Source organism: Pristis pectinata, chromosome 3 (assembly GCF_009764475.1).
Source record: "Pristis pectinata isolate sPriPec2 chromosome 3, sPriPec2.1.pri, whole genome shotgun sequence".
NCBI lineage: Eukaryota > Metazoa > Chordata > Chondrichthyes > Rhinopristiformes > Pristidae > Pristis > Pristis pectinata.
This window is the reverse complement of record NC_067407.1, coordinates 133,616,748-133,640,652: the sequence shown is the minus strand read 5'-3', so window position 1 is coordinate 133,640,652 and position 23,905 is coordinate 133,616,748. Positions and strand designations below refer to the sequence as shown.

The 23,905-nt window shown below is 42.1% G+C and overlaps 1 protein-coding gene across 2 annotated transcripts in view; it reads left to right on the top strand.

The window, feature by feature from the left end:
* Positions 1-23,905, top strand: part of fam120b (family with sequence similarity 120B) — an 83,564-nt gene that overhangs the window by 13,220 nt on the left and 46,439 nt on the right. For both annotated transcript variants that reach the window (XR_007956104.1, XM_052013195.1), the window contains exon 2: positions 16,709-17,762. Coding sequence is in view for 1 of the 2 variants with exons in the window: in XM_052013195.1 (XP_051869155.1) it covers positions 16,749-17,762 (1,014 nt within the window). In the remaining variant the exon portion in view is untranslated. The remainder of the gene's footprint in view (positions 1-16,708; positions 17,763-23,905) is intronic.

Genomic DNA, 23,905 nt, shown 5'->3' with positions numbered 1-23,905 from the left:
CACTGGTAGGTGAGACTAGAACTAGGGGACATAGCCTCAAGATTTGGGGAATAGATTTAGGATGGAGATGAGGAAAAACTGCTTTTCCCAGAGAGTAGTGAATCTGTGGACTTCTCTGCCCAGGGAAGCAGTAGAGACTACCTCATTAAATATATTTAAGACACAGTTAGATAGATTTTTGCATAGTAGGGGAATTAAGGGTTATGGGGAAAAGGCAGGTTGGTAGGTCTAAGTCCACGGCCAGAACAGCCACGATCTGAATGACAGAGCAGGCTCGACAGGCCAGATGACCTACTCCTGCTCCTATTTCATATGTTCTTATGAATAGTTAGGGGAGAGTTTTGAGAGAGAATTTAGAAAGCTAAAGAGAAAAGTAAAGGCAAATGTGTATTGTAGCAAATGGTTGGTAACCAAGAGTGTCAGCAAGGGACACTACCTTTAATTAGAATTAGTGTAGTGAAAAATGGTTTTTAAAAAAAAAAGTAAAAATTAAAGGTTCTTTGTTTGAAAGCAGGCAGCACTCATGTGAAATTAGATGAATTAATGGCCCAAATAGAAATAGATATGATGTAACATCCATTATGGTGCTGTGGTTGCAAAGTGACCAAGGTTGAATTTAAATTTTCCAGAATATTTCTCTTTATGGTAAAATGGAAAAGGAGGAGGGGTGGCCCTAATAATTAAGGATGAGATAATAGCAAAGGTAATATAATCATCACATGGGATATAAACCTCATAGATTGGGCTAACCAAATTATTTTGGTGTATAAGAGATAGTCTTCTAGGTCTGTGTGTTGAGGATCCTAAGAGGAATAGCTTATTTTAGATCTAGTTTGTGCGATGAGAAATGGTTAATTAATAATCTAAAGGCAGGAGAAATTATACTGGAGAATATGAAAACAGTAAAGAAATTAAACAAATATTTTTGTGCCCATCTTCATGAAAGAAGATGCAGAAGGTCTGAAAATTGTGGAGAACAGTGTGATCAGTGAAGTGCCACATGGATCATTTCTGGGGCCTCAGCTATTTACAATCTATAATAATGATTTTTGGATGAAGGGATCAAGTGTAATTATTCAAGTTCACTGATGAGAAGAAGAATATTGGCATTGGTTTATTATTGTCACATACTGAGGTACAGTGAAAAACTTGTCTTGCATACCGTTTGTACAGATCAATTTATTACATAGTGCAGTTACATTGAGTTAGTACAGAGTGCATTGACGTAGTACAGGTAAAAACAATAACAGTACAGAGCAAAGTGTCACAGCTACAGAGAAAGTGCAGTGCAATAAGGTGCAAGGTCACAACAAGGTAGATCATGAGGTCAGAGTCCATCTCATTGTATAAGGGAACCGTTCAATAGTCTTATCATAGTGGGGTAGAAGCTGTCCTTAAGTCTGGTGGTATGTGTCCTCAGGGTCCTGTATCTTCTACCCAATGGAAGAGGAGAGAAGAGAGAATGTCCTGGGTGGGTGGGGTCTTTGATTACGCTGGCTGCTTCACCAAGACAATGAGAGGTAAAAACAGAGTCCAAGGAGGGGAGGCTGGTGTCCGTGATGCGCTGGGCTGAGTCCACAACTCTCTGCAGTATCTTGCAGTCCTGGGCAGAACAGTTGCCATACCAAGCTGTGATGCATCCAGATAGTATGCTTTCTATGGTTGTGAGGAGCTTGAAGAAAGGCTGTGGAGGATGTGACATGAATGTTACTTGCCAATTATTAGCCTGATGCCTGAATGTCACCTAGTTCTTCCCTCGTGCAATCATGGATTGCTTCATTCTCTGAGTAGTTACAAATTAAATTGAATATTGTGTAATCTTCAATGAACATCCTCATTTCTGACATAGAGTCATAGAGTTACACAGCACAGAAACAGGCCCTTCGGCCCAACTCATCCATGCTGATCAAGTTGCCTACTTGAGCTGGTCCCATTTGGCCCATATCCTTCTTAACCTTTCCGATCGTGTATGGAAGGAAGGTGGTTGATGAAGTAGCTGAAGGTATTTGGGCTTCTGCTCTCAGTCCTTCAGTGATGTCCTGGGAGTGGGATGATTAGTTTCTAGTGTCCACAACCATTTTTTTTCATGTGATGTATGATTCCAGCAGAGAAGGATTACCCCTTGATTCCCATTGGCAATTTCCCAGGCTTCCTTGATGCCAGCCTTGTTGAGGGTGGTCACTAGCACCTCACCTCAAAAGTTCAGCTCTTTGGTCCATATTTGGTTCAAGATTGTGATGTGTTGGGCTTCGCTAGACCACATGGAATCAATTGAATTGACTAAAGACTGGGTTCTGGGACCTCAGGAGAAGTCCAGACAAGGATTAGGCAGTACTTATTTCACCTGATTAGAATAACCATTCTTGTACCAATCTTAATGTATACCCACACTCAGTCCAGAAAGTTGGGTCTGATCAGTTCCTATTACTGCTAGAAGTAAAGGCAGAAAATCCATCTTGTTGGAAGAACAACGGGTTAGTGATCCCTGTGTAGGTGTACACATGAATTGCCAATTGGGTGAACTACAGCATGGTGACTTTTACCGGGAGGATTGTATGTCACTAAGTGTATGGGAAGAAAAATACATATACCACCTCCCAAACAATACCTATTATGAGGATCTTGATCGTATAGGGAGAATAGGACTGATTCTGGAATGTTTCCTTAATGAAGGATGGCCAATGTGTGGAATAGACAATGGAACTAAGGGACCAACCTGTCTGTTGAAGGTTTTGAGGAGACTGGTCAAGATCACCTGATCAAGGCTAGCTGGAGTATATCAATGTTGGAACATCAATGGCGGCAGTAGTATCCCTTACCCATAAGTAGGAGAAAATTCTATTTAACCTGCACCAACTTTAAACATGGACAAGAGTTTTGATCAAAAGAGTCCAATTTTGGGAAATAAAATGTAATTCTGGACCTGGTTAAAACAATTGTCACCAGACATTTGCCATGAAATGCATTTTGTTTAAAAAAAAAGCCCTGGAGGGCATTCTTCTCTGGATGCATATATATTATAGAATTTACATAATTTCTTTCTTTATGTTTGCGAGGACAATTTTAAAATCCTCCTTGGGGTCAAAGGTCTTGTCTGCAAAGATGTAATCTCTTCTGCAACAGAGTTTTTGTTTTGAGAATCGGGTCCAGCCCACCTTCCCTGTGGACCTTGAATGACTCCTCATTTAGCACTAATGCAATCCCCAGGCCCAGTCATTATAATTTTAATTTTTTTCCTGTCCCAGGTGTAATAATTGCTGGAATGCTTAAGACAGCAATTACGAGAGTTGTGAGAGATATTGGTACAGTGTGGTCAGCAGTCTTAGTTGGCACATTGGTGCTAATAAGTAATGGAGTAAATCACACAAGTTTCTTTTGTGTGAAGTTCATAATTTATGAGAAATTAGTCCCACTACGGCTGTCTTTCTAAGGCAGCTGCACAGGATCGAGAACAACTTGCTTCCATTCCAGTCCTGAGGAGTGCAAGAATCCTGTGCAGGAATTCTTTTAACCAGCTACCAAATGCACTTGATGGACTGAGTGAGGTTTTATTTATTGGCAAAGGGATCCAAGATAATTGGACACCAGCCTCTGCTGTACAAGCTTAGCACACGCAAACTCCTTCAGCTCTGTCCGCTTCAATTACACCCCCTCTTCAGCTTTCTCTTTTTCACTTACCGTCCCATCAGCACATACTCTTAATTCACCCTCCTCTTCCCCCCTCGGGCCCCTCCCGGCTCCCTCCCCCTCGGACCCCCTTCCGCCCCCACTCCCCCTTGTGCCCCTTCCAGCCCAGTTGCCTCTCACTTCGTGTTCCCTGCATCAGCCGCCTCCATTTCCTCCTTCCCTCTCGGCTTCCTGCCCTCCCACAACTGTTCCTCAGCTGCTTGTTTTCACTCACTCCCTTTCCTGTAGCTCACATCAGCTACCTGTTGCTTGCCTCTCCCAAGTTAAGGCTTTCCCAAGCAATCTGCTGGAAGAACTCAGCGGGTCAAACAGCATCAGTGCGAGGAAAGGAATTGTTCACATTTCAGGTCAAAACCCTGCATCAGGACCAAGGGTGGAGAGGGGAGATGGCTGGTGTGAAGAGGAGAAGGGGAGCGGCAAGAAAGGAATCTGAGGTGATTGGGGACAGGCAGGTGGTGCCAGGTAGGGAGGGGAGCAGGGGTGGAGTTGAGAGACAGTGGCAGGTGAATGATAGATGGAGGCAGACACGGCTGGGGGGTGGGGGGGGGGGGGTGGAGGGGGGGAGGAGGTGGTGACAAACAGATGGAGCAAGTTGGGGGAAGGGGAGTGTGAAGATAGGAAAGGGCTGCTGGAGGGAGATAAGCAGAGCAAACAGTGCTACCAGGAGCTGAGAATGGGAACAATTAGGGGAAGGGTGAACAGTAGTTGGAACCGGATGGTGGGGGTGGTCCCGACTGTTTCCACTTCCCCTTTCTGCAGCCACCCTCCAATTGCTGATCAGCCTTTCCCAAGTTTGAGCAACTGCTTCACCCGTCTGCAGCCTAATTCAGACTCTTTCCATCTCCCCCAGAAATCTGCAAGAGAATCCTCACGCCACTCACCCTTTATTCACCTCCTCTCTTAAAGCCCCCTCCTCCTCTCAGCCCTCCCCCGTTTTCTCAGCACCTTCCCCTCCTTATCTCAGCTCAAAGCCTTCTCTCGCCCCCTTCCACTTCTCCCATTTCTTTAGGCAGTCTCTCCTTTTCTTCGCCCTGTCCCCCTTCTCTCTGCCCCCTCTTTCCACTTCCTAGTGCCCTCCATTCCACTCTTCCCACTCCCACTTCTCTCCGCCCACCCCACTATTCTCTCTCAGCCCCTCCCCCTCAGACTTCCTTCCCTTGGCATCCCCTCCTTTCTCTCAGCCCTTCACTCAAACCCCCAGGTCCCTCCTCTTCACCCACCCACCCCTTCTGAACTCTCTATGCCTCACTCATGTCCCTCTCAGCTCCCTATCTCACGCTGAACCATGTCTCCCTCAATTCCCTACCCCTCATTCAGCCCAGATTAGTCACCCAGTGTTCTGTGGATAGGTTGGTGGCTCCTGACTTGCAATTGTTGGCTGAGAGTGATGGATTTATCCTGGGAGTGCATCTCAGACATCTGTAAAAACTAATACATGCACAGTATATGAGTGCTGCACAACACACAGAAGTGCCAAATAAAGCCACAGAACCTCACCGTCTTTTGACATTGATGGTCACTCTGGGGTCTGACTAGCTAAGTTGCTCTGCTCCTCACTGCAGATGCTCACAGTTCAAACGCTGCCATTGCCAGTGAAGGACTCGCTTCAGTGAAGTGTTATGCACATTCAAATGCTGTCCTCAGACACAGCTAAAGATTGATGATACAAAGCCTATAATTGCATACACACTGATTTTACTTTAATAAAACACCATTGTCAGTTGGATGTGTACAGGTAGATCCATATAATATAAAATCAGGTGTGGGATACTTCATCAAAATGAAACATTGGTGAAAACATACAAATTATTATTTTCAACTCAATAAGCATTGAAAACAAGAAATTGATGGGGTGATTCAGGCATTAATCACAGTTTAAGGCTGCAAAACTTATTCTTTTAAAAATAATGCAGATGTACTACTTATGGACTAAAAAGATCTATGACCATTTGTAATGTGGCATTTATCACTTGGTTGATTGAATTTTTTCAGAGTCATAGGTTTTAGTCAGGGCAAGGGTATATGAGGATTATATGGTCACGTTGGGAGTTGGAGATAATTTACAGATTAACCGTAATCTCATCCAATGATGGAAGAAACTCAAGGGGTTGAATAGCCTCCACCTGTTACAGTAAATGGTAGGGCACTGCGGAATTTTGATGAATAAAAGGATCTTGGAATTCAAGTAAATTGTAGGGCACTGCGGAATTTTGATGAATAAAAGGATCTTGGAATTCAAGTTCACAGTTCCCTGAAAGTGGGAATACAGGTCTGTAGCATGGTGAAGAATGCATATGGTATTAAAAATTGGGAGGTTACGTTGCAACTTTAGTGAAGCGATCAGGTTTCTATCAATACGTTAGTGCACAGAATGAATTTGTAGAATTCTCTGCCCAAGGAAGCAGTAGAGGCTGCCTCATTAAATATATTTAAGACATAGATTTTTGCATAGTAGGGGAATTAATGGTCATGGGGAAAAGGCAGGTAGGTGGATCTGAGTCCACGGCCAGATCAGCCATGATATGAATGGTGGAGCAGGCTCGACAGGCCACATGGCCTCCTCCTGCTCCCATTTCTTATGTTTACGAAACACGGTTTAGACCGCACTTGGAGTATTGTGTGCATTTCTGGTCATCACACTATAGGAAGGATATGGTTGTGCTGGAGAGAATGTGGAGGAGATTCACCAGGATGTTGCCTGGATTGGAGGACTTCAGTTATGCGGAGAGATTGGATAGGCTGGGTTTGTTTTCCATGAAGTGAAAGAAGCTGAGGGGTGACTTGATAGTGTTATATAAAATTATGAGAGGCGTAGATGGTCCTTTTCCCATGGTAGGAGATGTTGCCTGGATTAGAGGACCCATGAGATAATGTGATTGCTCATACTGAATGCTTCAGAGGTTGAGGAAGGTGAAAAGAGACAATGGTTGTGACTGTGGATAATTTTATCATTTAGTCTCAGTTCGGTGTGCAGAACAAAACTACACTGAGGTATCCAGACAGCAAGAGTTCAGCAAATGATCTAATGAATGAACACACTCCAGCATCTTAGGAGGATGAGTTAGATAGAAGATGGGCTGGCTGATGAATAGGATGACAAAATGGAATACCGGAGTTTTTTAAGTTTAGAGAGGAGACAATATCTGAAACAAAATGGAGTGTTGAATTCCCTAACTGTCCATTTGCAGTAGTCAGTGTGCAGTTGACTTGGTTGCTTTTTCTTCCCCTGCAGACACTAGATGTACATGTTCTTACTTTTAAAAATAAAGTGGACCTGCTTAAAATAATGTGGTGTCCATCTTTTTCTTAGAAAATTAGAGAATTAAAAAGTAAAATGTTGCAATAATTTGGCTTAGAGTCAATATTTGCTCAATATGTTTCAGGTTTTAAAATAAAATTGAAAAATTCTACAGAAGGATTCCTTAGAAATGAGTGCCAGAAGTAGGACTGTCAATTTCTTGATGACAGCTACTCTGTTGAAACAGCTGGCCTCGGTGAAGAGTTGATTTTGAGTCAGTATTAAAGTAATGCAAGTGGATTTTACAGTGTTGATCACCCAAAATATCATGGGAATTTGCATTTCCATTAATTTCTTCCATAAACTCTTGTTAATTGGTCTTTTTTACCTAAAATAGATTTGGTCCAATTAGCCAGTTTTAATATACCAGAGGAAGCTTTTTCTCTCAATTTTCACATTGAATTAAGAGTGGACTGGATTTGAATTATTTTGCCCCTTCCTATCTCTATAACCTATAATCATTCAACAATTCTTTTTCTCCAGCTCGTGCACCCTCTTCATCCCTAGCGAATAACTTCTTCAAAATGCGATCTTGGATTCACGAGAGTTCCAAGAGGCTGGATGGTGCATTTGGACTAGAGAGTACAATTTGGTCATCTAATGTATTCAAATGAGTGTATTCCCTTGTTCCTTCGCGCCAATATTGGAAGCTGTGTCTTCAATCTACAACCTAAATTCTATTAATCCCTCTTTTGACCTGCTGATTTCTTTTTTCTCCCTCATCCTTTGGCTAACTGTATTGCCCATGCAGTTACCCTCAGTTGCAGAAATCAAGTTCACTAAGCACTGATTACAAGATAAGATAAGATATTTATTTATTAGTCATATGCACATCGAAACATAGTGAAATGCATCTTTTTGTGTTTATGAGAATATGCTGGGGGCAGCCCGCAAGTGTCGCCACTCTTCTGGCACCAACGTAGCATGCCCACAGCTCCTAACCTGTACGTGTTTGGAATGTGGGAGGAAACCGGAGCACCTGGAGGAAACTCGCGCAGACACACTGGGAGAACGTACAAACTCCTTACAGACAGCGGCGGGAATTGAACCCGGGTCATTGGCGCTGTAATAGCATTATTCTAACCACTACACTACTGTGCCATGGTGACATACTTGCACAATTTTTAATTGTTTAAATTGAGGAACTACACACAACATATTCTCCATTGTTCTTGTCTCTGTCAGGTCTTGTGCAAGCTGGAAATAAACTTCCGAATTGTTGTTTGGACAAAATGCAGCTTGATTTGAACTTCAGATTTTGTGAATTGGTTTCAATTCCCCAAAGCCAAAGACTGGATTATCAGAATGAAAGAAATTTACAGCACAGGAAGGAAGCTGAGGCCATTTGGCACATTATGTCCATGCCTGACCATCATTGGGCTTGGGCTGTATGAAAGTTGGGTTAATAAAGGTTATGTCATCTGGCCAAAATGACATTTTCCCCATAATCTCGGAGGTAATTGTCTGGCCTCAGTAATGGAGCTTAACAATTGGTACTGAAATAGCAGTTTCACGCTTGGTCCTTAGGACAGATGTATGACTGCTCAAAACATGTTCATGTTGGATTGCCGTAGCCTGGAGACAGAATAAATTATCTTTGCTCAGGCTGTTTTTGAATTGAAGTTTCAGAGGCAAAAGATCAATTTCTCGCCCATGTATTACAATATGCCTGATATTAATGGAAAATTTTGTTTGGGGAAGACAAAGGAATTCACCGTACAAATCACCTGAACACATTACATGACTGAATTGTACTCTCTTGTCCAGGAGACAAACCTGATCAGATGCACTCCTTTCATCCAAATGGAAGCATTTATGCCAGGTTCTGAAACATTTTTCTATGTGAGACATGCCCGCTGCAACATTGACTTTTGGCATTCAGGTTTATGAGAATGGATTTGAACCCAAGTCAAAACTGCCTCCTAACCAAATGTATCACCCAGCCTCTTGGGACTCTTGTAAATCTAAGATTTCACTTTGAACGAACAATTTACTTGTGAATGTACTGGTACAATACTGGAACAGTGAAAGCTGTATCTGTGCAGGACAATCTGCAAGGTGATTCTGATCTGCTGTCGTGTCAAATAAGATTGTCTCCCAGTGAACACCTGGTTGGCTACATTGGGCAATCTGGATTATTCACATGCTGACACCAAACTCTTGAAACAGATGTTCTGTTCAGAGTTCTATTTTGGGAAGAGGTAACTAGGCAGATAGAGAAAATGATTTGCGCAAAGCTTCCTTAAAAAAAAGCAAAGTGCAACATCCCCCCAAACTCTTGGAAACCTCTGGCTCATGACTGCTCAAAATGGGGAAAGAGCATTCATGGAACATAGAACATTACAGCACAGTACAGTACAGGCCCTTCTGCCCATGATGTTGTGCCAACATTTTATCATAGTAAGATCCATCTAGCCCTTCCCTCCCACATAGCCTTCCATTTTTCTATCATTTATGTGCCTAAGAGTCTCTTAAATGTCCCTAATGTATCTGCCTTCACCACCTCTGCCGGCAGTGTGTTCCACGCACCCACCACTCTCTGTGTAAAAAAAAACTTACCTCTGACATCTCCCCTATGCCTTCCTCCAATCACCTTAAAATTATGCCCCCTGATGTTAGCCATTTTCGCCCTATGAAAAAGTCTCTGACTGTCCACTTGATCTATGCTTCTTATCATCTTGCACACCTCTGTCAAGTCACCTCTCATTCTCCTTCAGTCTAAAGAGAAAAGCCCTAGCTCGATCAACCTGTCCTCATAAGACATGCTCTCCAATCCAGGCAGCATTCTGGTAAATCTCTGCACCCTCTCTAAAGCTTCCACGTCCTTCCTATAATGAGGCGACCAGAACTGAACACAGTACTCCGTGTGGTCTAACCAGGGTTCTATAGAGCTGCAACATTACCTCTCCATCTACAACCACCCTCTGTCTTCTATGGGCGAGCCAATTCTGAATCCACACAGCCAAGTTTCCCTAGATCTCATGCCTCATGACTTTCTGAATGAGCCTTCCACGAGGAACCTTATCAAACACCTTACTAAAATCCATGTACACCACATCCACTGCTCTACCTTCATCAATATGCTTTGAATTCTTTGAGGATGTGACAATCAGGTTCATGAGGCATGACCTGCCCCTCACAAAGCCATGCTGACTGTCCCTAATCAGCCTATGCTTCTCCAAATGCTCATAAATCCTGTCTCTAAGAATCTTCTCCAGTAATTTGCCCACCGCTGAGGTAAGACTCACTGGTCTGTAATTGCCGTGGCTGTCCCTACACCCTTTCCTGAACAAAGGAACATTTGCCACCCTCCAATCATCTGGCACTACTCTGGCCAGTGAGGACACAAAGATTATCGCCAAAGGCGCAGCAATCTCTTCTCGCTTCCCATAATAACCTTGGATATATCCCATCCGGCCCCAGTGACTTATCTATCCTAATGTTTTCCAGAACATCTCTCTCTTCACCTCAACATGCTCTAGCTTATCAGTCTGTTGTACGCTATCCTCAGAAACGTCAAGGTCTCTCTCACTGGTGAATACTGAAGCAAGGACCTCCCCTACCTCTTCAGGCACATTTTTCTTCTTTTATTTCTGATCGGTCCTACTTTCACTCTAAGTCATCCTCCTATTCTTCACATACGTGTAGAACGCCTTGGGGATTTTTCTTAATCCTACTCACCAAGGACTTCTCATGCCCCCTTCTAGCTCTCCTAAGTCCATTCTTAAGCTCCCTTCTGGCTACCTTGTAACTCTTCAGAGCCCTGTCTGATCCTTGCTTTCTAAACCTTAGGTAAGCTTTTTTCTTCCTCTTGACAAGATATTCTACATCTCATGTCAACTATGGTCCCTTCACTCTACCATCCTTACCCTGCCTCAATCGGACAAAGATCCAGAGCCCCATGCAAGTATTCCTCAAACAACCACATTTCCGCTGTGCACTCCCCCAAGAAAGATGTTCCCAATTTATGCTCCCAAGTTCCTGCCTAATAGCGTCTTAATTCCCCCTCCCCCAGTTAAATACTTTCCCATATCGTCTGCTCCTATCCCTCTTCAAAGCTATGGTAAAGGCCAAGGAGTTATGGTCACTGTCTCCAAAATTCTCTCCCACTCCAAATGTTTTGTCTACAAATGCTCCCCATTCAGGTCAGGTTGAAAACCTCAGTGGTTAGGTGTTGTGTTCACAGAACCCTTTTGTAAATAGTGAAAGAAGCAGACCACTTCTTCAACTGCCCATCCACTACCCCACTGGCCACCTTCTGACCCATCTGTGGAAGAGTCTATGTTCCCACATTGGCTTCAGCAGCCACCTCACCCACAAAACCAGAGTGGAAGCAAGTCATCTTTGATCCCATGGGACTGACTAAGAAGAAGACAAAATAAAGTTGACACTTGAATCTTGATATCCGAAACCCACTCAGAAATGACAGTGACAGCATTTCACTCTCTATGATGTTATTTTCCTCAATGAAGCACATTTACAGGCATCAGCCAATTTTAAGATATTCTTGGCTTCATAGGCTGAGACATTGAGCATAAGAGATGGGACATCATGTTGCAACTCCACACCATGTATTGCATACAGTTCTGGTCCCCACATTATCATCTTGCTTGAATCCAAAAAAGTCTTGGAGACATGGTTTCCAGTGGAGGTATTCGCACAAGAGGGCAGATCTTCAGGAGCATGGACAATCTAAGGATTGTAGAATTGCATGGCAGAATGACATGGGTAGTAAAGCTGTTGCCTCACAGTTTCATCAGCTTGTGTTATATCCTGACCTCCGGTGCTGTCTTTGTGGAATCCGAACGTTCTCCCTGTGACTGCGTGGGTTTCCTCCGGGTGCTCAGATTTCCTCCCACGTTCCAGAGGCATGCTGGTTGGTAGGTTAACTGGCCACTGTAAATTGCTATTGTGTGTAGGTGAGTGATAGAATCCGGGGAGAGTTGGTGAGAATGGAGGTGAAGTAAGTTACATTTAGAGGGGAGCGGTATTACACTGTGAGCCAACATAAACTCAATGGTCCCAAATGACGGACATTTCGCAAAGAAATATGGAGCAAGTTAACAGAAATAGCAAAGGAGAGGTCATGGAAAAATTTTAAAGTAACAATGAGGATTTTAAAATTGAGGCTTTACTCAACTACAAGCCAGTGTAGCTCAGCGGGCACATAGAAGATGTACAAATACAAATTGGAGTGAAATGGTGTCAGAATTGTTCAGCAACATTTTGATTGACCTTATGTTTATAGAGAAACTTCAAATTGGAGTGGGTCACTTTTTTTTTAACTATTGGATGTGGGTAGCTTACTTGGTGGCACTATGATTTAAAGAGAAAGTCTGATTTCTACTGTGATTCTCTGCCTGCAAAATTTCTGCTGGCCTGAGGCAAGGTCCATGTTCCCTTGTTGATGGCTGAAATTGGGTGGCATGTGAACAGTGCACATTTGCAGCCAATAAGATTCCAAGCACTCTAGCTGCAGATTCTGGCAAAGTCCTAAAAAAGATGGATTTCTCATATTATTACTGCGAATTGTTCAAATAATCAAACAGGATGTATTGTGTTGATATCTTTGCCAGACTTGATAATTAGTTTGGGGATCAGGTTAGTGACAGTGCAAATGGGAATTCCTGATCAGAGCAATTTTGGTGAACAGCAGGTGATTTACAGCAAGTGCTTTCATGGAAATTTCTGTACTCTTGAGTATTTTACTGATTGTATGAAACATAATACAATAATTGTCCCTGTGCTACTCAAAGTGGATGTCTCCTCTCCTCCCCCACCACCACTAATTCATGGTGGTTATATTATAGAGAGTAACCTCTGACTGTCAAGCAATCAGCAATATTGGTCACCAGTACACCCATACTGAAAATTCCCTTTTTGCTATCTTGCTATGTAATACATGAGATGCACTTAAGAGTTGTCAGCACAATTAATGTACGAGACCCTATGTTGGAAGTATATGGTAGATGTAACTATACACTTGAGCTCTAGGTGTATCACACCCAGAATTGATAGTGCAGATATGAATGTTCAGGAATTGTAGTGTTGGCAATCTGTAGTCCTCTAAGGTTTATAATAGTGCAGTGAAGTATGGCTATTTCAAATTGCTAGTGTTATAAATGATAAGTCTTGTACTTCATTATATTTATTTGAACTTGCTGTCTCTGGAGTTTCTGGAGGAAGATTAACCAAATAAAATAGGTGCAAAAAAAACATATGTTGTCACAATGTGATGGACTAAAAACTAGAACATAAGAACTATAAGCAGGAGGAGACATTCGGTTCCTTGTTCCTTGCTCCACCTTTCAATAAGGTCATGGTTGATCATTCACCTCCATGCCATTTCCTGTGCTTCAGGAAATGCTTCATATCTCTTGATTCCTTAAAATCTATCATACTCTGCCTTGGATATACTCAGTGACTGAACCTCCATAGTCCTTTTGCATTGAGAATTCCAAAGATTCATTACCCTTTGGTGAAGGAATCTCTTCTCGTTTCAGTCCTGGATAGCAGTCTCTTTATTTTGAGACTGAGAGTCCTGTTTATAAGCCTTGTTCCCCTGGCAGGGAAGTATCATCCCTGCATCTACTCTAAAGGCCTGCAAGAATGTTGTATGTTTTACCTCTCATTTTTCTGACCCAGAGAGTGCAGGCCAAGTCTGCTTAATCTCTCCTCCATCCCAGGAATCAATCAACCCCTCCCTCTACATCCCTCCTTGGGTAGGGAGACCAGACCTGTACATCGCCAGTGTGAAAGGGAAAAGGGGAGGGGGTGATAGTTGGACCTAGGTGGAGTGAGCAATGATGGGCAGATGGAGCCAGGTTGTGTGGGGGGAGGGGGGCTGGAGTTGGGACACAAAGGCTTGGGGGGGTGGGAGGCGGTTGGTGATAGGTGGAAACAATCCCACAGCCTTTGATTTTTCTGCAAGTCCTAATACATGGCATCCATTGGTTCTCCCTTTTCTAACCTGCCAAGAACAACTTCAAAACAACCATTCAGAAACCCATGTTGACTTTGCCTAATCCTATTATTATTTTCTAAGTCCCCTGCTAGCCTGACCTTAGTAATGGATTGTAGCATTTTCTCTGCTAATAAGCTAAGGTTTGCTGGTCTGTAGTTCCCTGTTTTCTTTCCCTTCTTTCTTAAATAGTGGGTTATATTTGTTACCTTTCAATTTGTGCAAACTATTCTGGAATCTATGGAATTTTGGAGATGGGAGCCATTGCATCCATTATCTCCTTCAGCCACCTCTTTCAAACCCTTGGGTTGCTTGTCATCAGGTCTTGGGATTTATCAGCTCTCAGTCCTAACAATTTCTGTAATATCATTTTACCAATTCTAATTGCTTTCAACCTCTCATTGATCCGGACCTACTGTTCTCCACTATTTCTAGGTGGTATGTTGAGTCTTCCTTACTTTCTCCTGTTGTAGTCTGTGAGGGACCCACATTTGCTGATCTTTTCTTTGTTTACCTATGTACAGAAGCTGTTCTATGTTTTCCTAGTTTCCCATTACTTACAATTTATTTGTCCTCTTTTGGTAAATTCAGATATTTTTCCAGTCCTTCGGCTTCTTGCTCTTTTATGACAACTTTGTAAATCTTTTCCTTTGATCTAATGCTGTCTTTAATATCTCCTGTTAGCCATGCCTGGATCACATTTTCTTTTGGATTTTTATGCCTTAAAGGGATATATATTTGTTGTAAACTATATATATTTCTTTAAATGCCAGCAATTGTTTAAGGTTGAACTCGCTTTCAATAAAGTATTTATTCCATCATATGATAGTTCTCTAAATGCCACTGAATCACTAGATTCATAATTAAGCCTTTTTTCATTGCACAGTACTATATCTAAAAGAGTTGCTCTTGATACAATATCTGTAAAAACCATCGCATACATTTATAAAATTTATCCTCCAGACTATTATTGTTAATTTGGTTTTCCCAGTCTACATGTAGATTGAAGTTCCCCATCATTATTGTATTACCCTTGTTATATGCACTTCTGGTTTTCTGCTTTATGCAGTGTTCTTCATCATTACTGTTTGAGGGTCTGTAGACAACTCCTACCAATGTTTTCTGTCTTTTATCTTTTATTAGCCCCTCCCAAACTGATTTTTGATTTTCTGAACTAGGATCCTCTCCCTTGGTACTGCCTTTACCCATTTCTTTGTCATCAGGGTTACCCCTCTTCCAATTCCATTGTGCCTTTCTTCTTCCAACCTTGATCACTTTGCCAACACATCACTGTAATGACAATTAGACTGTATCCATTTATTTCTATTCATGCCGTTAATGCATCCATCCTGGTCTGACAAGGCATCTTCAACCTTTTATATTAACCCTGTTTTTCTTTCCACAGATGCCGCCTGACCTGTTGAGTGTTTCCAGCATTTTCTGGTTTTATTTTCGATTTCTAGCATCTGAACCTTTTTGATTTTCAATTCATCAATCTTGTTGCAGATATTGCATGCATTAAGATAAAGCGTCTTCAATGTGCTATTTCAACATTTTTCCTTACAGGCGGTATATTCTTATATTTGAATGCTCTGATTGATAGGTTTCCCTCTTCCCATCCTCTCCTACCACCAATTAATGTAACACCCAACATTACAACTTACAAGCTGCCTGAATAAACTCGGTCATACATAGTTCATAAAATTATAGAGTCACAGAAACAGTCCCTTTGGCCCATCTCATTCATGCCAACCATGATGCCTACATTAATCCCATTTGCCTGCATTAGGCCTGTATTCCTCAACTCCTTTCCTATCCAAGTACCTGTCCAAGTGACTTGTAAACATTGTAATTGTGTCTGCCTCTGCTACCTCCTCTGGTAGCTTGTTCCAGGTAACCACCACCCTCTATGTGGAAAAACTTGCCCCTCAGATCTCCTTTAAATTTTTCCCCTCTCACCTTAAGCCTGTGTCCTTTAGTTTTAAACAGCCCTACCCTGGGGACTACCTACCTGATCTGTGCCCCTCATAATCTTATAAACCTCTGTAAGGTCTCTGCTCAGCCTCCAACAAACCCAGCCTATCCAATCTCTAACTAAAGCCCTCCATTTCAGGCAACATCCTGGTGAATCTCTTCTGCACTCTTTTTAATGCTACCACATCCTTCCTGTAGTGTGGCGACCAGCACTGTACACAATCCAGGTTCAGCCTGACCAATGTTTTGTATAGCTGCATGTGCAAAAAGTGAGGTCTGAGGTCTGTCCCAACATTGGTCTACGTTTCAGCCAGACATGGTAAAACAATTTGGTAAAGACAGCACAGATCAATCCCTGGCACAGTTCATTCCACTCTCCATTCGAACCATTTCCAGGCCAGTTAATTTCTCAGGATACAGAATTATTCTTTGGGAACTTGTCTTCAGCTCAGTTCAGTGGCTGCTGTCATCTGAGTCAAGGATATTGGTTCTTAGCCCGCTTCAGGATTGAGCATTCATTGCATGGCAACATGCTTCTGCAGTACTGAACTGGTGTCACATTGACAGCATTGGTGTACATTGGATGAGAGTTGAATCCTCCCCACCTTCCGCTCCCCCAATTTCCCTTCTTGTTTATGGTAACTGCAAAAAATGCATACATTGTTTATCATATTTGCCCATAGAGCAACAGACTGATCTTTTCCTCATGACGTGAAGGATGCAGGTATAACTACAGGTATTCTTTACTTGAAATTGATCTTTTAATATCTTTTTTCCTTTTTCTCCAGATTTCTAATGCTTTTTGGTGGTGCATAAGCGGACTCAGCAATGGGTGTAAAGGGTCTCCAGCAGTTTGTAGATCACACCTGCCCAGCTGTGAGAGTATGGGTGGATCTGAAGGAGATGGCAGAGCAGTACAAGCGCTCCCACCCTGGACGTTCTCCTGTTGTGGTGGTGGACACCCTGGCATGTCTGAGACATTGGTACACCTCTGAGGCCTGGGTGCACGGTGGTCAGTGGCGTGAGTACTTGGAGAGTCTGAAATACTTTGTGAATGCTTTCTCAGCAGCCGGCATAGAGCTGGTATTTGTCTTTGATGGGGTAATAGAACAGAAGAAAAGGGATGAATGGATCAAACGACGACTGAGGAACAACCTTGAGATTGAAAAAATCTTTCAGTACATAAAGACAAATGCCTGCCAACCAGGAAGAGAGATGTTCTTCATTCCATCTGGACTGGCCACCTTTACTCGCTTTGCCTTAAAATCATTAGGCTTAAACACCATGTGTTCCCTGAAGGAGGCTGATTATGAGATAGCTAGCTATGCAAGGTTAAATGACGCTATGGCAATTCTGAGTCAGGACACAGACTTCCTCATTTATGACACCAAGCCATACCTCTCGATAAGCAATCTGTCTCTGGAAAAGCTAACTACTGTTATGTATTCTCGTGAAAACCTCTGTCACTCTCTCAGGCTGCAGATGATGGACTTGCCACTTTTGGCCTGTCTTCTTGGTAACGACACAGTGTCAGAAAACGTGGTGGGAAGACTGAAGCGCCAGTGCCTGGCTGAATACTTGCCTGGTAGCCCAAACGCAAGGCAGAGGCAGGAGATGGTCCCAGCAGTGGCGCATTACATCTCCAGTGTGGATCATTCGTACCATGGGTTGAAAGAGGTGGAGAGAAACCTGCAACACCACTCAGATGAAAGCTTGCTAGAAAAGGGAGTGGAATCTTACATACTGCCTGGGCAGAGCTCACCATGGCTTCCCCTCAACAAAATATTTCCAGTGACGCACCAGTGTGAGATGCCCATATACCCAAATCTTAGGATTTTACAGGTGAGTAATTGACTCACTGTCCAAATTTTAGTTTGCTAGGCAATACATATTTGATGAAAAGCATTAATGGAATCAGTGCTAGAAGTATCAAAGGTAAAAAGGAGCCAATTGCATTATACAGAACAGCATAATAAACAAACCATTCTTGTGACATTGTTGAGGAACTGCAAAAAGCCTGTGAGCCGAGGTTAACAGTGTCTTGGTTTAAAAAGCTTAATTGCAATCTTTGTTGCTAAATGAAAGAAAACTGTTTTTTCCATTTTTCACCTCCAGGACTTTGATCTAGTTTTCATATCAAAGTCAAAGCACCCATTCAGGTTTTAACTGTTCTGTCCGAACTGAATTGGACAGTTTGTTGTTACTGGTTGAGATTCTACATTATAAACTGGCCACCATTTGGCACAGCAGGCTTGATATCCACCCTATTTCATTTATGTATGTCCCTTTATGACCTCAGGATATTCCAAACTGTTTACAGTGAAAGAAGTACTTTTGAAATACCATCAGTGTTTTTTTGTATGAAAGGACACAGCTGCCAATTTGCACGCAGAAGCTTGTACTGACAATAATGTAGTTATGACAAGATAATCCATTTTAGTAATGCTGCTTGAGGGGTAAATATTGATCATTTCACCCAGGGAATTGCCTCAGCTTTTTTTATACTTGTGCCATGGGATCTTTTACATCTGCCTGAAAAGGCAGCCAGGGCCCTTTTTTCTGTTGTTTAATATTGCATCCTAAAGACAGCATTTCTGACAGTGCAGAGCGGAGGGGTTCCACTGCGACAGCTCACCGCTTCATGTCCTCTACCACTGAGAATGTCAAGTGAACTTTCTTGATCAATATGCTTGCAACCAACAAGAAAGGAGGCATTGTTAGATCTGGTTCCAGGGATGAAGTGGCCCAAGTAGATTCATGAACTATTATAGAGCATATGTTTCAGTTGCAGGTGAGCTACGTTCCCACAAGGGGGAAATGTGAGGGAACAAAACCTAGAGCTCCTTGGATGACAAAGGAGACGAAGAAGATGATAAAGAGAAAAGAAAGTCTGATAAATGTCAGGATGTCAGGTCAATAACTCCCGCGAGAACCAGACTGAATGTAGTTAACTGAGTACAGAAGTAAAAAAAGGAAAGACAGAACGTGAGAAGAGAATGTACTGTGAAAGGAAATCCTTGTGTCTTGTATCTGCTGGAATTCAGAAGAATGAGATGTGACTTGATTGAAACATACAAGGTCCTGAGGGGTGGGGCTATTGTCATCTTCACAAGGACATGTCTGCACAGGTGTAATGAAAAAGCTACTTGCAGCAGCATCGCAGGTACGTAGCATCAGGTACACAACATTCACAAGAAAAACATAAATTATATGTAGTTTTTACAAGAGAGCACCGTTAGAACAAAACAAAAAGTTCATTTTAGTGCAAAGTGATCGAAGTGGTCATAGTGTTGCTAAACTGTAGTGATTAGGGTTTTGCCGGTTGGTTCAAGAACCGAATGGTTGAAGGGAAGTAGCTGTTCCCTGAACCTGGTGGTGTGGGACTTCGGGGTTCTGTACCTCCTGCCCGATGGTAGCTGTGAGAAGATGGTATGGCCTGGATGGTGGGGATCTTTGATGATGGATGTTGCTGCCTTGAGGCAGCATCCTTGATAAAGTGGAAGTACTAGAAAGGCTGGCCTTGTTTAGAACATAGAGCAGTACAGCACAGGAACAGGCCCTTCAACCCACAATGTGCCAACTATTTAAGCTAATGATGCTTATTATACTAATCGCTTCTGAATGAACCGTCCATTCTCTGCATATTCAGGTGACTATCAAAGAGCCTTTTAAACACCTCTGTCATATCTGCCTCCATGACTACCCAGGCAGCGCATTCCAGGCACTGTGTTTACAAAAAAAAAACTTGCCCCACGCGTCTCCTTTGAACTTTCCTTCTCTCACAAATGCATGCCGTCTAGTATTAGATATCTTGACCCTGGGGAAAAGATACCTGCTGTGTACTCTATCTATGTCTCATAATTTTATAAACTATCAGATTTCCCCTCAGCCTCTGCCGCTCCAGAGAAAGCAACCCTAGTTTGTCCAGCCTCTCCTCACAGCACCTGCTCTCTGATCCAGGCAGCATCCTGATAAACCTCTTCTGCACCCATCGTGGAGCAAAGCATCCACATCCACAGCCATGTGGAGAAGCCTCCACATCCTTCCTATAATGGGGCGACCAGAACTGAATGCAGTATTTGTAGTGTGAAAGGTCATGGCTGTCATGTGACAATGACAACACTGACCCCTCTGGTCAGATGACAGCATTGCTCATCGGGTTGAAAGCGACACCACTGTCAATCAAGGTTTGGCTCCAGCCCACCTATCAAGTACACACCTGAACAACTGGGAGCCGCATGTTCCTGGCACACGTGCGCTCTCTCTCTCTCTCTCTCTCTCTCTCGCTCTCGCTCTCGCTCTCGCTCTCGCTCTCGCTCTCGCTCTCTCTCTCGCTCTCTCTCTCTCAACTGCCCCAGGTATCGTGGAACAACGCTGAAGAGACCAAGGGTAAGAGTGTGCACTTCCACAAGGGTTAGGAGTGTCCTAGTAGATTCCAAGGAGCGTTAGAGCCAGTGCTTGTACAGAGTCGGGGTCAAGCACCGTATTGTTCATCCCTTGATCATTTGTAACCAGTTTGTTGTGTGTGTGTGTGTGTGTGTGTGCATGCATCTCACCCCCGTTGCTATTTCCCTCACATTCGCAATCTCCTGCATGTGTGCATCTGTTCCCATTCATTCTGTCCCCACATTTGTCTTTGTGAATTAAATCATTTTTAAAATTCCAAAGACTGTGTCTGGAGTCCTCTATCTTTAAGACCCCAAAGAACCTTTCCTCACAACAGTATTCCAGATGTGGCCTAACCAGAGTTTTATAAAGCTGCAACAAAACTTCCTGACTCTTGAACGCAATGCCTTGACTAATAAAGGAAAGCATGCCATGTGCCTTCTTTATTACCCTATCAACTTGTGGGACCATTTTCAGGTATAAAATAAACAAGTCGTCAGGTCTGAATGGGATGTCTCCAAGGTTGCCAGGGGAGGAAGTTCAAAAAAGGGTGTAGGGATGTGCCAGGTAACTGCAGCTTGGTTATTTTAATCTTAAATTGTAGGGAAATTTCTAGGAACTATAATTAGGGGAAATATTGATCAGGAGAAGTTTGAATTGATAAAGGAGAATTGACATGAATTGGTGATAGACAATTCATGTTTGAATAACTTGATTGAATTTTCTTAATGGAGTGATGGAGAAGGTTAATGAATGGAATGCAGTAAATCAAAGTCGAGTTTATTGTCACATGCACAAGTACACATGTATGTAATAAAGTCAAGTTTAATGTAATAAAGTCGGGTTTATTGTCACATGCACAAGTATGTGTGTGCACGGGTGCAGTGAAAACCTTAGTCGCAGCAGCATCACAGGCACAAAAGCATTGTACAAGCAGCATTCACAAGAAATGCATAAATTAAACATTAATTATACACAATCTTACAAGAAAGAACACAATTAGAACAAAAAAGAATCCACATTAACATGGATTTTAAGAAGTCTTTTGGTAAAGTTTCACTCAAAAGGCTGGTTAGCAAAATGAAGATTTAAAGGGTCACCAGCAACATGAGTAAGATTGGCTAAAAGACAAAATTCTGAGGTAAGTAGTTGAATTGAAGTTTGGAGAATGATTGAGAATGGTGTTCATTGAGAGTGGGACCATTGCTTGCTTTAATTTTCTTTTAAATGGATTTGACAGGCTTGTGCAGGGTAAAATTTCCAAATTTGCAGATGACGAAGTGTGGAAATGTTGAAAGCAATGAATAGGGTAGGAATAGACTGTTAAGAAGGTACAGTTAGTTGGATGAATGGGCAGATGAAATATAACAGGAGATATATGAATCAATATACTTTAACAAAAAGAATAAGAAACAATATAGATATAATGACACAGTTCTAAAGTGTGTGCAGAAACATGCCCTCTATGGTGTTACAATTCTAACGGCCATCATTACGTTCTTGGGATTAATTAGGAATGAGATATGTGCAGGCAATTAATAAGTGATGGTAAAAATGCTTAACAATCAGGAATGGTTACTATGAGGAGTACAAGGTAACTTCCTCCATATTAACAGATTGTCATGCAGTGTGGAGACATGTCTATATAATGGCGCAATGTATGTGAGGTGGGGCAGGGCTTAATGCTGCAACTGCATGCAAGAAGGGCCTTCTGTTTCTGCAATACCTTCCTTCAATTTCATGGGTAATTTTGACAATGCAGCATGCGTACTTTTAAATTCTAAAATTGCTGCTGAAGTCTCTTCCATTAAAAGAAAACCAGGATCACTTCCCTTGAGGCAAGCCATTTTTAGGGACTCTTTCATGTGAAATTTTATTTTCAGAAAATTAGGAAAGACTGAAAATAAAATGAAGCCCATCTATTTCGGATACCAACTGCTGGCACTAAATACTCCCAGATCAGGCATAGAAGAGTAAGTTCCCTCAGCAAATTGTCTTAGCACTACCCAACAACTTGGTATGATCCATTTCCCACACCTCTGAGTGAGCATGCCAAGTTAGCAGAACTACACCCACCAGGAATAATTCTAACTGACTTGACAGAAGACAGATTTTGAAGAACCCAGTCTTTAATCATATTCACTGTTAATTACCTCTGTGTATTGGGCATAAAACTTCGATAGAACTGCCTGAGGTATAATATTTTCAATGGAATCAAACAGAGCATAATGATTTAAAAGGAGTGATTCATTCAAATGGACCACAGGTAACACATCTCGCTCAGAGAGCACAGAGATATTAGTTGATTTTGTCAATTGATTTGTATTTTTACATTGCTTAGGTCAGAAGTAAATTACCTTTGTGATTTGAGATCTTATTTTTATTTCTATCAGTGTTAAACAAATCTGTGATGAAGTTCTGCCAAATTGATAATGTGCCCTTTTGTTGGTGCCCTCTGTAAGAAATGGGAAGTTTCATTGGTGCCTATCATTTACAGTACAACTTAAGGTGCCAGCTTTAGTTCATTTGTGGCATGAGTAACCTATTGAGTCAGAGGTTGAAATCTCAGTCTTGAAGTCGAGAGCATAACCTATGCTGAAGCTTCATAAGGTTATTTTTATTTGCCCCTCAGCTGAGATCCATGAAAGCAAATTATCCAATACTATATTTTATGCCACCTTTCTCTGTATGACAATGTTGATATGTTTCACGAACACAAGCACTTTGGGAAATAGAGCATTTTGAGACATTCGGGGGTTTTTGAAAAGCTTTACAAGTCCATTTTCACCTTAAAGGTTATAGCAACCAGGCAAAAAAATTGGGTTCAAAGCAAAAGGTGCTGGAAATACTCAGCCAGTCAGCCAACATCTGTGGAAAGAGAAACAGAGTTAATGTTTCAGGTTGAAATAGAATAAGCTTCAACATTCAGAGAAAGGGGAAGAGAAAGAAACAGAAGATTTGTGATGGAATGTAAAACAGGAGAGATTAAATGATAACAGGTGATAATGAAAGAGGGTGCTAATGGGGCAAATAAGGGAACACAGGGTCAGTCTAGAAGAGCTGTGAATGGTTAAAGCAAAGTAATTTTCTGAAATTCCAGAAGAAACAATTGCGAATGAAAAAGCAGGGACTGTCGATAATCTGACATTGTTGAATTCAGTGTGGAGTCTCGAAGGCTGCTCAGCCTGGTGGGGGCTTTGCTTTTCCTGACACATGAGTTTTCCCAGTAAAATTAGTGATAGATTTCAAAAGATTTTCTAGGAATACAAATCCTCTGTGAATAAATTTAACACATCATTAAAATAGTGATCGAAGGATTTTTTCCTTTATAACTGTATTGAGTCAAGTGAGAGGAGGCTGTAGATACAGTGTATTTGGATTTCCAGAAGGTGCTATTTAAAAGGCACAAGAGATCTTGTGCACTTGGAGGAAGTGTGTTAACATAGATCGATGAAGACATAGGAGACTGCAGATGCTTTTGACCATTCCTCTCCCTCTACAGATGCTGTCTAATGTGGATTGGTGACTAGTTATCACATAGAAGAGAGAGCATCCAAATAAATGGGTCTTTTTCAGGCTGGAAGGATACAAGTAGAAGA